Source organism: Mustela nivalis, assembly GCF_964662115.1.
Source record: "Mustela nivalis genome assembly, chromosome: 3".
Taxonomy (NCBI): domain Eukaryota; kingdom Metazoa; phylum Chordata; class Mammalia; order Carnivora; family Mustelidae; genus Mustela; species Mustela nivalis.
The window spans coordinates 61,235,137-61,248,759 of record NC_139022.1 but is presented as its reverse complement, the minus strand read 5'-3'; the positions used below and the strand labels follow the sequence as shown (position 1 = coordinate 61,248,759).

General features: G+C 37.2%; 1 protein-coding gene across 2 annotated transcripts in view; it reads right to left on the bottom strand.

Annotated features, from left to right (window-relative positions):
- LIX1 (limb and CNS expressed 1) overlaps positions 1–13,241 on the bottom strand; it is a 58,924-nt gene extending 45,683 nt beyond the window's left edge. The window contains exon 1 of one of the 2 annotated variants that reach the window (XM_082723939.1): positions 12,295–13,241. Coding sequence is in view for 1 of the 2 variants with exons in the window: in XM_082723938.1 (XP_082580064.1) it covers positions 4,439–4,520 (82 nt within the window). In the remaining variant the exon portion in view is untranslated. Of the gene's footprint in view, positions 1–4,438; positions 4,767–12,294 lie in introns of those variants that run through there. The other variant, XM_082723938.1, reaches the window with a different exon arrangement.
- Between the last annotated feature and the right edge of the window lie 382 nt (positions 13,242–13,623).

Below are 13,623 nucleotides of genomic sequence, written 5' to 3'. Positions count from 1 at the left end.
TTTCCCAAATGGAAGTTAATGCACCTCAAATATGTGAGAAATTTGCTTCTAATTGTGCAATGTTTAGTAAAGTTTTCTTCTCACTTTTTTATTATGAAATTTGGGAAAACATATTTATGAAATCTAACATCACTTTGTTGGTCAATGCTGGATCTTAAGGCCTCAACGACAATGAGGTTTTTTTTTTTTTTTTTTTTTAGATTTTATTTATTTATCCGAAAAGACAGAGATCACAAGCAGGCAGAGAGGCAGGCAGAGAGAGTGGAGGAAGCAGGCTTCTGGCTGAGCAGAGAGCCTGATGTGGGGCTCGATCCCAGGATCTGGGATCACGAACTGAGCCGAAGGCAGAGGCTTTAACCCACTAAGGCACCCAGGCACCCCTGAAGTTTGTTTTTTAACAATCTGTTTTAAGAAAGTTTGCCTTGATTTTGGCTTTCAGTTAGTCAAAGTGATTTCTCACTACAGGCCTGTATACATTTGTAGATTTTGCATCTTGTGTGGCTGGGCAAGAGGGCAAGGGAATTTCTGCTGTTGAAAAAGCTGTGATTCTTCCTTAGTATCAGGAAGTGTATCTCCAACACATAGCAGTCTAATATTTCCCCCAATGCAACATAAGGCCATAAGCTTGCAGAAATAATCTAACAACACCATTAACTCCAGTGGCTCCCTGTTGCCTACACTTCTGTGTGATTCCACCTGATTTTATAGCCTTGTCGCCACCTTCCCCAATGCACTGTTTTTGTATTGCCTGATATGTCTTTGGACAAGCTCTTCTTTCTCCTCAAAAGTGCCCTTCCCCTCTGACTCTCCTGTCACATACCTGTTCAGATGGGCCTATTTAATTAGTTTCCTCCATATTCCCAGAAGAGTTCATTTCAATGCCCTCCCTCCCAACCCCCCCTTTTCCCATGACAGCACAAATGACAAGGTAATATAATACTTCTGAGAGGCAATATCATCTAGTGGCTAAAGGTGAGGAGTTGGAATAGCATTTGAATTCTGGCTCTATCACTCATTAACTGTGTGGACTTGGGCAAGGCACTTTAATCTCCAGGAGACTCAGTTCCCTCACCTACAAACAACAATAGTGCCTACATTACTGGTTTGTTGTGAATAAATGTTCCTAGCATAGTGCAGGTCATCACATGATGAGGACTTGATATCCTAGCATTACTATGAATGGATAAAGAGCAAGCCCAAAGATGGCAGATAAGCATATTATACTCTTGTTATATGAAGAGTTAACATTCAGAGTAGAATCTGAAAGTGCAGCCATCTTGAAATCATGTAGATTTCCTTTGAGAAAGCAAGCACACTAGGAACTGTCAAGTAGTGGCAAACAAATAGTAAGCTCAGACACACATTTTAAAAGAGCTGACAAGGGCTGCTTTTAGGATAGCTCATCTTTGGTTGTGACATATGACAAACAAAAAGAAATTGGATGTTGAACAAAGCCAGGAATGTAAGGCAACATGGAGATATGCCTTAATTTCCCTGCAAAGAGATTCTGGCTGGTGGTTTGGAGACTCCTAGCACTACTTGTTACAAATTTGAGACAGTTACACAGTAGAGAACAATCCAGTATCAGCTTAGATGAGTAAATTTCAAATTGAGAGCCCATTTTATTTAAAATGTCTTTCCATTATTTTTTATTTGAAATGTGAAATAGTTCTGGAAAAAAAGCAAAAAATTGTTAATGGAATTCATTTCCTTCCAGGAAAGAACATTAAAAAAACAAAACAAAACAAAACAAAAACACAAAGTGCAACTATTGCCAGATGAACACCTTGTCTATAACAAATGAGATATTTAATGCATTGCAAAATGCCACTTGGAGGGCCTTCTTGGCTGAGAAAAGCAGCTAAATAATATTTCCTTAAATGAATGTAACTATCCCCATGTGTATCAGTCTTAGACCAAAAAACTCTCTGGGTACTTTTCCTGACCAACTTGAAGAGAAAATTCAATTTACAATTGCTTGTTTTTAAATAAATCAAAAGCCACTGAAGGCCAAAAAAAAAAAAAAAAAAAAAAAAAAAATTCAAATGATCATATATCTCTTGTATTATGTGTTTCCAAAGAATGAAGAGAGAGGAAAAAAAAAACCTGTCCCTCCATTTATAGAAAATTAAGAAAAACATTTTGAGAGAGAGAGAGAGAGAGAGAGTATGTGTTAATGCTCCTTTGTTCAACTGAGCTGGGTTTTAAAAATTCTTGGACTGGCTTTTCACCTTGCAAGAAAGCAAGGTAGCAATTTTTCTTAAGGATTTGGCAGTGATGTACTCAAGTGCTTAGCTCTGTCCTTCTGGCAGGAAGACACTGGACTGGGGTGGGGGAAAAAGGGCCACAAGCAACTAGGAGGAGAGGAGGCTGCTCAGAACCTGCCATTCAGGGCTGATGGCAGCTTTTTACAAGCTGTGTTAAAAGATGAGTGTGGTGGCAGCAGCTTATGGGTGTGCCAAAGAAAATGAGTCCACGTGCTAAACTCTGGCATGTGCATGATAGACTGCCAAGGCATGGCATAATCCCCCAGCAGACTTTTGATGTCCTGCCCCAGAAAATGAGTAAGCCTGTTCCCATTTATTCCATGAGGATGGTGAGTGGCTGGATGTTTCAATGTTATAAAAAGTGCTGGTACAGAAATTTGCCATTTGGCTTACTTTCACTTAGTCATTTTTCAGATTAGAAACACCTGAGTGGAGAGGATCAGCAGTTTAATACTCATACCTATTTAAGCCATGCAAGCAGTTGCAGAGTACAATCCATTTGAGGGTAAGCAGGCAATGCTATCTGATCAAATTTAGGTTCTATGTTAATGAATGAGATACATGAAATAGGAGACTTCTTTATCTTTCCATATAAGAGAGTTCCCGCAAAGGTCTGGATGATAGAATATAAGGTATGTTTTATTTTAACCCCTTTTCTATTTTATTCTCGCTGCTAAACTGTAAACAATTGGTGGGGTTTAGTTAAGCTTAAAAAGTGACCATATAATTACAGACTAAACTTCTTTTTCACAAGAAACTCAGTGAAAAGTTGCTCCTCTGTTTCTTTTTACTGCTTCCACTCTCCAAACCCGCAGCATAAGACCCCTGGTTCTATACAACTTATTCAAAGCTTTGAGCAGGTCAAGAGCCCTTTCACCCTTAACTAGTGAATTCAGTGCCATTGTAGGAGAAAGACGTTCTTTCCTTCCCTTTTTACTTAAAGGAACACACTAAACCTGAATATACTCCAGGTTAGATTGGGGGAGGAGTGATTTTTATTTGTCTAGCATAGCTATTGACATATTCTTGAAGAGAATATTTTAAAAGACAGAAAAAAGGAAGATAGGAAGGAAGAAAGGAAGGAAATAAAGCACTTAAATATGGTATTGATGGGCACACTGGTAACAATTTAATTTCTAAGAAGAAAATTTTATAGAAAAAAATGGCCTAACATTTTTGTCTTCATCACACATAACAGAAATATAAACTAAAAGGACATCTGGAAACTAACATTATTCAGCAATCAGAGAGCAAAAATCCAAAGCATTGATGTTTTGATGGAGACAAACATAACAAGATTCACAAAGAAAGCTGTAACTTATTGAAGAAAAAAAAAATTCCATATGCATTTTACCTTTTGGGCAGTTTCATAGCAAAATTCTATTTCAGAAGCCCTTTGTAATATGAAACTCACTGTAGATAAGATACAACACGAAGATAGTCTGTTTTGCAGCAGTAGGAAATCAAATTGGTTCCAGAAACTAAGTTACATGACAAATGGTTTAATAGTATTGCTAGGATTGGAGAGCTCGATTGAATTATTTTTCATAATCATTAAAAAAAATTTTGAAATAATTTTGCCATAGCTGTTCAGATTTTTTTTTTTTTTTTTTAAGGGGGAGGTGTTGCAGAGGTGGGAAGACTCTAATTTTATTGCCCTTTTAATTAAAGTTAAATTTATTTATTATTTATTATTTGTTACCAAAATTCAAAAGCTCACTGGTGATTTATTTATTGTTGTTTGTTTGCAAAAAAAAATTTTCAAACACAATATTTAATTTAACACAGGTAATATGTTTTGAGGATTAAACAGGTTAACAAATACAGAATATTTATTATCATATCTAAGTTATTTTTAGCTTTAATCTCAGCAGTAATCAGCCTTTCTTTATTTATAAAAGCATCTGGAAGAGTTCATTAAGTCTCTGGACAGTCTTTATTTTAGGAAAGACTTCCAAACAGTTAGTAAGATGTATCACTGACAAAATAACCCAGCAACTAATACACGTAGGTGAAATGAAATCATTCTCCTGACTGAAGTCAGGAACAAGTTAAATATCACTTAGACCACAGCACACGACTACAGAGATTTAGGAGAAATCATACTTAAATAGGATGTGACTAGACGTTTAGGACTATTTTCAGAAAACTTTTTCCCCTTCAGTACTTACAGTCTTTGAAGACTAGAGCGGGGTCTCTGTGAGGCAAGACTTGGGCAATGATGTGTCTCAGGGATTCCAAGGTTCTGTCCATCTTGGGTCTGCCTGTGTGAGCCTGCTGCACAGTGTCCTCATGCCTGAATTCTTGCAGTCCTGGACTGAATTTGTGCAGCTCATTGATGCACAGGATTACTAAAGAATCCCTTTTAACATCTGCCAATCAGACATTTCCCAGAATCTAAAGACCCCTCAGGGGGCCCTCCTCCCAGGCTCACTTATCTTTGTTGTAGGCTGAGCTAATTAGCTCTAAAGGCTGGCTGACAGGCTGGTTCCCATTGCTTCCTTCTGTTAAACACACCCACCTACAGGCTAGCAGGGGAAGCTCGATAATCATGGGACCAGATTTCCTCTCCAACCAGATTCTGCCTGAATGGTGTACGGCTTTCTGACTTGGGTATTTCTTTTAGTCCCCCACCTTCAAATGTGCTGTCCCCAGTATAAAATCAAGAAGGTTATTTCTCAAGGAATTACTTTAGTAACAAAGGAATTTCCAGCTCAGAATTTCTAGTTAAGAATTAGTACAATCTAAATTCTTTGGTAAAGAAATGCTATAAAGATTATGGATATTGCCAGGGACCAGATTATGTTTTCTATTTGAATTCGGAGAGTCTCTATGGGAACCAAGTTTAAAATACCCCCCTCCACCCAAGTTATAGTAGCTTCTGAGGGTAGTAGTAAGTAAAACCTTTGCACTGTCTTTTGGCTTGCCTGAGAATGTTTGTTTTCCTATTTATTCTTCAAGGCAATCATTCCTAGGATTGAATTCAGTGAAATCTGCTATCACTCACTTCCTTTTAGTTCATGATAACTCCTATTAAAATTTTCAGGAGAAGCAAAATATGTCTTCTTCTAAAGAATATAGTTACTAAAATATCTTAACAGATTATAGTACCTTTCTCTAATTCCCGTACCACTCACAACAAGGTTAAATAGTTTTTCCACAGGAGACATAAATATAAGTCATGGGATTCCACTGCAGTAATTAGGATTTATACCAGAACTGACTTTTAATGGCTGTGACCTATGTTAGTTACTGAAAACTTGCTGAGGACCACTCTTTTACTTAAAATATTTTTCCAGAGTAGGCACAAGAGAGTGCCCTCCAATGTTCTTTCCAATTTTCAGATTCCATAATTATGTGGTATATGATTAACTAAAAACAGTTCTTTAAAGATAATATAAGTTAAATGTTTTGCATGTGATAGGCTTCTTCAGTTAGTTGGTAGAAGGGTGGGCTTGATAAAAGGAAACAGAAGAAATGGGGCTGTAATAATAATTCTTATCATAATGACTATTACTTAGTAAATGCCCCCAGGAGTATATCTTACGCACAACAGAGACATGGGGCTGCCCCATTGTGCAGATACTATTAAAGAAAGAACTTGAAAGAAGTAGCACTTCATGTTAAGACACTTATTTAGGGTCCCAAAGTGTACTTTATGTGGGCTGAGCCAAATAAGAAATCATCAGTATCCTTGCCATTCATGAGTTTATAAATTTAAGAGAGAAACTAGATAAATGCCTATTATTATACAGTGATTGGACACAACATATAAATGAACGTAAGTACTTTCAGTGTCATGCTAAATTGGAAACCAGGATATTTAAGGTTCCCATTAGAGAAACAAATTCTCAAAAGAATGAGACTGATAATATAAAAATTGTTTGATACTCAGATTTCAATCAATAATGGACTTTTTAATGGGCATAAATTTAATTCTAGCAGTATATAAAAGTATTTTGGTTGTGTCGTATGGTGGAAAGAACACTGAATTTTATATTAGTAAGATCTAGGATTTGATTTTTGTTACCTCTCTGACTTTGAAGAAGTTACTCATCTCTGGTCTCAGTGTCCTCACCATTGGCCCCTCTAGAAAATTAAGGAGCTGAGTTGGATGCTTTCATTCAGATTTAACATCTATGATATTGTGGCTATATTACAAATGACCACAAATATTATCACATATTTTCTAGCCTTCTGAAAATATTTCCTAAAAGCTGGACTGGTTTTCAAATAGAACACTTATAATTCCACAGTAAACCTAAAATCCCTTCAACAAATGAGAGAAACAAATTAATAGGGTCAATTCAAAGATACTCGTCACCAATGCCAATTAGGAGTTTGTTAAGAAAATTAATTTTCAACTTCCCCGAGATTTTTCTAAAGGTGGCAAACTGTAGGGGGCCTGGGTGGCTCAGTGGGTTAAAGCCTCTGCCTTCGGCTCAGGTCATGATCCCAGGGTCCTGGGATCGAGTCCCACATCAGGCTCTCTGCTCTGCATGGAGCCTGCTTTCTCCTCTCTCTCTCTCTCTCTGCCTGCCTCTCTGCCTACTTTTGATCTCTGTCTGTCAAATAAATAAAATTAAAAAAAAAAAAAGAAGGCAAATTGTAAGAGTCTGCTTAGAGAACCACAAAACAGCTTTGCAAAGATAATTCTATAAAAATATCATGATCTTTACTGAGTTATATTTTAAGAAATGAAAAAAGAATTATAGAAAGGGGACTGTACAACATTCCAGTTGGATAGTATAGTTTCTTCTTTCAGTTCAGGTCCAAAGCTTCAGCAGAAGTTTTTCAAATCCTCTGATAAACATTTTTCCTTGTCTACCCATAAAGACTTCTCACCCTAGAGTTCTGAGGTAGGACATAAAAAACCAACTCAGTGGCTTCTCCCAGTTCTCTTTGATGTAGAAAGTACCTGATGGAATTGGAAAAGCTTAAGAAACCCCTATGCTATATGTCTATTTCATATAGACTCTATGGTTCACATGCTAGATTTCATGTCAACCTCAACTACCTGTAGTCATAGGCCATAAAAAAAACTCAAGTATTAAAAGAAGGGTAGATGACTACAGTGAAAACCAAAATGATGTCTTTACAAATTCTGTATTACTCAGAAGAGTGAGAGATGGCATCCAATGGACATATTTAGTATTCAAAACTTTTACCCTATGGTAAAAGAGGAAGGCTCAGGGCAACAGCATACTTACATTCTCAGAGTACAGAACTCTGAGAATGTAAGAAATCAAGGTGGTATATTTTGCACCATTTCATGCACAATGCAACAAAAAAGTCTATGGAAACAGGAAAAGAAAATTCATTCTTATATTTCCAGTAATATTTTTGTTGTTAAGTGGCTCATTATAGGCACAAAAGGGGTAAGGAAGTGGGGGGTCACCAATTGAAATAACATCCATCATGTTAAAACACATAATAAATGTATCAAAGTATCATCTTTAGTTAAAAAAGGAAAGAACCTCTACTCTTCTCCTTGCCTCCCCACTTCATGATCTGCTCTGTCCTGGAGGAGGAGGCTGGAATCAGTAAACCAGGACACTGGGCCTGCAGGTATGGCTGTAGTGAAGAGGGTGAAATTCCAGGTGGGCAGGCATGCAGACTCCACAAAGAAGAGGCCTGCAGTAACTGAGCCTGAGCCAAATCATAGCTACTCATCTGTAGGAAATGAAGTGACTGAGGGGCGGAGAAAACATGGATTGAAACTTAGGATGACTATCTTTCCTGCAATAATTTCTTCACTTACTTGCTAATGTTTTGATTCTTAAAAATTTACAATTTAAGATAAAGCAAATAAAATGAAAAAGAATTAAAGTTAGAGGGAGTATATCCTCTACAAAACAATGGGAAATGACTGATAGCAGCTCCTTCCAGATTCCAATGGGAGTTGGGTGAAGGGAGCTGGAAGGGCCTAAGAGCTGGATTGGCAAAAGAGGGTCAGGGCTGTGAGCAAGATTGTTTCTAGGGGTATGTTGGAGGGTGAAGAGGGGCAAGGCCAGGAAGAAACTTACTTTGCAGAGGCAATAATTAAAGGTTTAGTGTCAGCTACACAAAGCCGAAGAGACTAGTAGGAAGAATGAATGTCTGGTTAGCCCCAACTTTTTAAACTCTCAACTGGGAAAGGACCAATGAGATGTTTGATTCAAGGTATTTATGAGAGAGAAGGTCAGTTAGTAAAGCAACCTCAGACAAAATTCAAAAACACAGGTAATATAAAATAACTTTATCTCATTTTTAACCTTGATATTTCACTACATTTAGGAAATCATCAGTAAGTATTAATCTGTTTAATTAACTACATGAACAGATAATTAAAAAATTAATATCCCATTTACAGGTTAGAAAAACGTACATCTCCTCATTTTCATACAATATTACAAAAAATGCTTTCTTAAAATAATATCCCCCCCCCTCTCTGCCCCCCGGTAAAACTGCTAGTGAACTGCTCTTTAAGGTTGTCTGGGCATTCAGAATCAAAACTCTTAACCAGAAAGCACAATGAAAATATACCTGTTTTTTGAAACTTCCCATGCCTTCATGACATTTTTTTTTTTTTTTAAGATTTTATTTTACAGAGAGAGAGAGAGAAAAAGAGCACAAGCAAGGGGAGCAGCAGAGGGAGAGAAGAAAGGAGGCACCCAGCAGACCAAGGAGCCCAATTTGGGGCTCGATCCCAGGACCATGAGATCATGACCTGAGCTGAAGGCTTGACTGAGCCATCCAGGCTCCCCTTCTTGACTGTTTAAAGTAAGCAATTATGCAGCCCTGTCTTGGTATTTGGCCTTGGAAGAAAAGTCAGAATTGATTCTTTAAGAAATACTTTAGAGGCCAAAGATCTCCTAGTAAAACTAGGAGGTTTTACTAGTTGACAGATTAAATTTTCAGGATAAACTCAAGAGATACTTAAAGGTGAGAGAATTTTAATATTCATTTACAAGATTGGAGACAATGGCGCCAAGCCCTTAGGTCATTAGATACATGTTCTGTGAAAACTGAACTCATTACCTTAACTGTGGCTGGCTGACATCCAGCATAATATATATTTTGGAAAGAATAGCTTAATGTTTTGTTTATGGAGTGAATTTTTCTAGTGGACTTTATAATAATATTTTCTCTTATATAGGGTTATCTAATTATTGGTTCTTCTCCCTCTCCTTACATTTCCTCACAGGAACCATCTCCCATGCCCCCCAACCCTCACCTTCTGCCTGGGACAGACTTCTGTGTGGGACAGAAGTTTAGTTTGCTGGGTGCTAAAACAAAAACAAAAACAAAAAAACAAAAACCAACTTTATACAAGTTGTGACTTTATGTGATCAGATTGATTCTAAAAGAGGTATCTGAACTTCAGCTGAGTCTTTGTTGTATAAAGGAAGGGCATGCTGAGGGATGGGACAGGCTAACTAAAGCTACCTTCTTTTCCCCTTTCTTTTGGTAGTCATATTTCTGGGGGTATGAGTTCTTTGGAATGTTTAGTTCTTTGCAACAGTAATAAGCAAATGAAAACCTAGACTATGAAAAAAATTAATAATATTAGATTAAAACAAACCTGGGAAGAATGTTTACTGGTTGTAAATAAACGACTTAAACCTGAGATTCGTTGATGGATATGTTAGGTTCAAGCAAGCCAGTAATTTCATAGCTCCATATATTTTAGATGAAGGTTTCTGTAAAGATTGCATCATTAGTATACTCTTAATTCAATTCAGGCTATATTTATGGATAGCTTACATTAAGATAAAAGCCTTGCGCCCATCCATTTCACACTGTAAACTATAATTTCCATTTCACTTCCTATACAGTTAATTACCAGAGTACTGCACTTAGCATGCATCCTGTTGACACAAAAGAAATATTTATTTTCAAAAATTTGTTTAAAGGAAATAGAAAACTGTATAGAAATGGCCCCATTTTTCCACAAAATGAAAACTACAGCAAGACCAATTTAGAGAATAATATATTCTTCTCATCTTCTTCAGGTACCTCAGTAGCCTTGAGATCAAAGAAAAAAGTACTGCTCCCTACCCTACTAGCCCACTCCCTTCCCACCCCGCCATGAAAAACCAGAAGTGTTCCACTCAGGGCTTCAGTCTATTGAGATGGGTTTTCTTGGACCTTTGAGAAAAATGAAAGGTTTATCATGGAAAAAACAAATAAAAACCATTTTCTAAAAAGGGAGGAAATTTTGTGGGGATAGGACTCAAAACCTTGTCCTGGTTGTATGGGACTGTCTCTTCTCAAACCTCCATACCAGGAAGACGAGTCAAAGCTTGTGGACTTTGGTGACCTTACAGTTCTAAACCACTTGAGTACTCTGCTTCTTCTACCTTTTGCTTTTCTGGTTATGTATCAATTCCATCTTTTCCTCCCCCTCATTCCCAACCCTATTTACTCCAAGTGACTTTGGACAAGTAATTTTACATATAAAAATGCTTTCTCACCCCTAAAATAAAAATAAGGTAATCAAGAATCTCTATACCTCTAGTATAATAGGATTCTATCCCAGATTTTCTTAACCTTAATACTTAAGCTGATTGTGCAATATTTTAGCTTCTGTTAGATTTCTTCCAAAAAACTGTCTAACATTGACAAAGTTCCCTTAGTTCTCCCTTCCCCTTTATTATTTTTTAAAATTTAAAAAAATTTTTAACTTTTAAAATATCATCAACCCCAACACGGGGCTTGAATTCATGACCCTAAGATCAAGAGTCACATGATTGGGATACCTCAGTTAAATATCTGCCTTCAGCTTAGGATCTTGATGTCAGGGTCCTGGGATAGATCCTGTGCCTTGCAAGGCTCCCTGCTCAGTGGGGAGGCTGCTTCTCTTTCCCCCACTGTTCCCCCACCCCCACTCTGCCTGCCCTCACGTATGCATGTGTGTGCATGCTTTCTCTCTCTCTCTCAAATAAATCAATCTGTAAAAAAATAAAACTTGCATATCTGCCAACTGAGCCAGTGAAGCACCCTCCCAACACCTTTAAAATCAAATCACTACAGGGCTCAAAATCTACAAATGCTCCTTTTGCAATATATCGAGTTAATTCCATAAAAATTTTCAAAATCATCTTTAATTTGGTCCTTTGCTGCCTAATATGCCTTTCCCAACTATAGCATATTATATTCCTCTTTTGCATGACTTCCTATTTGTAAGGTATTTTTCAGTCTACTTACTCAAATAAATCCGTCTTCCCCACAACTCTCCAAATTACTCTAGCCTTTCACTTATCCACTGTCTTTGAAGTTCCTCAGCATGAGATCAATGATACCAGACTCTTTAGTACAGTCTACTTTGTACCATCATGTAATTGTTGCATATTTATTTTTGTCTCCCCAAACACAGCAGAGGCCTTCAGTCAACAAAAATTTTATTTTAAAAAATTTAATCTAATCTAAATTTAATCTAATATCTTTAGACAACATCAAGCATTTGCAAAACTTATCTGAACACTGTATTTCTTTTCTTTATGTAAGCCAAACCTCTATCCACAGCAGTTAGAGTAAGGATTTTTTTTTTTTTTTGACTCATTCAAGTTTTTTTAAAAGATTTTATTTATTTATTTGACAGAGAGAGGTCACAAGTAGGCAAAGAGGCAAGCAGAGAGAGGAGGAAGCAGGCTCCCTGCTGAGCAGAGAGCCCGATGTGGGACTCAATCCCAGGACCCTGAGATCATGACCTGATCCGAAGGCAGCGGCTTAACCCACTGAGCCACCTAGGCGCCCCAAGTGGTTACTTTTTTTAATGGAAGCATATAATATCGTAACAAATATTCCAAGTTATATATTTTTGTGTTACAAGGTATACTCCTATTTATGAGTTAAGCTACAATAATCTGATTGTAAATGGTATATAGAATGCTAATTTTAATGTCATTATTTATATTAAGGTAAAAGAAAAATTATATTTAAAATATAACAGTATTAGTCACTCAGTCCAAGTGTTGTAGACTTTGGAGTTATTTCCACACTCCCAGTTATAAAATAACTGTGTAAGTCACATTATGAACTTTACCTCATTCCCAGACTTCTACAGTTGCATAGGATGGTTGAGACCTTCATACAGCAATCAAGGTCAAACTAAGATATGGTCTGATGCTCTCTATGGAGATATTCTGAAGAAAGATGAAGAACAGTGGAGATGGTGAACCTTAACCACCCAGAATATTGCATGTGACTTGAAAATATCTATATCTCAGGGTAGTGCTTTCCCTGAGAACCTGATGAACTCATCCCTCCACATTGTGGGAGTGTCTGATACACTTCTAAGGCAGCAGGTTTACGTGGAAAGTTCTTTAATTAGGTAACTCTTCGTCTTTTTCTTAAAATTTATTGCGTACATGACTAAAAGATGGATTATCTTCTGTTTAGTACCCTGTAAAGATCTACAGGGTTCTCTTGAAAGCTTTTTAAAGACAGCCAGCCAGCTACGCACCAAAGAACAGACCAATGGCTAACAATGTCTGTTATTTAAAACAAGTATAAACGGCATTATCATATAGGAAAAACTTACTTAATAGGAGTAACAAGTAGAGGATGAAAGCCTACAAGCAATGCATTTGTGCATCTAGATAAAACAACACTGAAAGGTTCATGGTCAAAATTCAATGACCTTGGAAATAGGGAAGGTTCCTCAGGAATCCTTCTTTTGGTAACTTGAAATCATTTGAGCAGTACTTTCTAACATACAGCACGCTATCAGGCACTGTGCTACGCTCCTTACAGGTGTTATTTAATTTTTACAATAACTCTAAGACAGGCATTATTAAATGTCCTTATTTCACAAATCAAAAAAGTGAGGTTAGAAGGCACTTTAAGTTTGGGAAATGGTAGAACCAGTATTTAAATTTGGAACTCCCATGGGACACCTGGGTGGCTCAGTGGGTTAAGCCTCTGCCTTCCGCTCAGGTCATGATCTCAGGGTCCTGGGATCAAGCCCCACATCGGGCTCTCTGCACAGCGGGGAGTCTGCTTCCTCCTCTCTGCCTGCCTCTCTGCCTACTTGTGCTCTCTCACTCTGTTGAATAAATAAATAAAATCTTTAAAAAAAAATTTGGAACTCCCAGACTCAAAAGTGTTTTAATAGCGATCACAGTACATGTCTTGACTGTATTAGCAGTGCACTTCTATTTTATTTTTGCTCATTATTCAGTACGGGTGTTTTAAAGCACGAGGGTTACATGCCGATAAGGCAAACTGACTTCTAATTGATAGCTACTCAAAAACATCTTTTAGAAATTGTCGTGATTACACACTGGGTCATTTGTTTAGATTTGTGCATTTGACTAATTTGTTCTGAAAACCACAGGAAATCTCAGGCTATTAAGAGCTATGTTTACTTGCC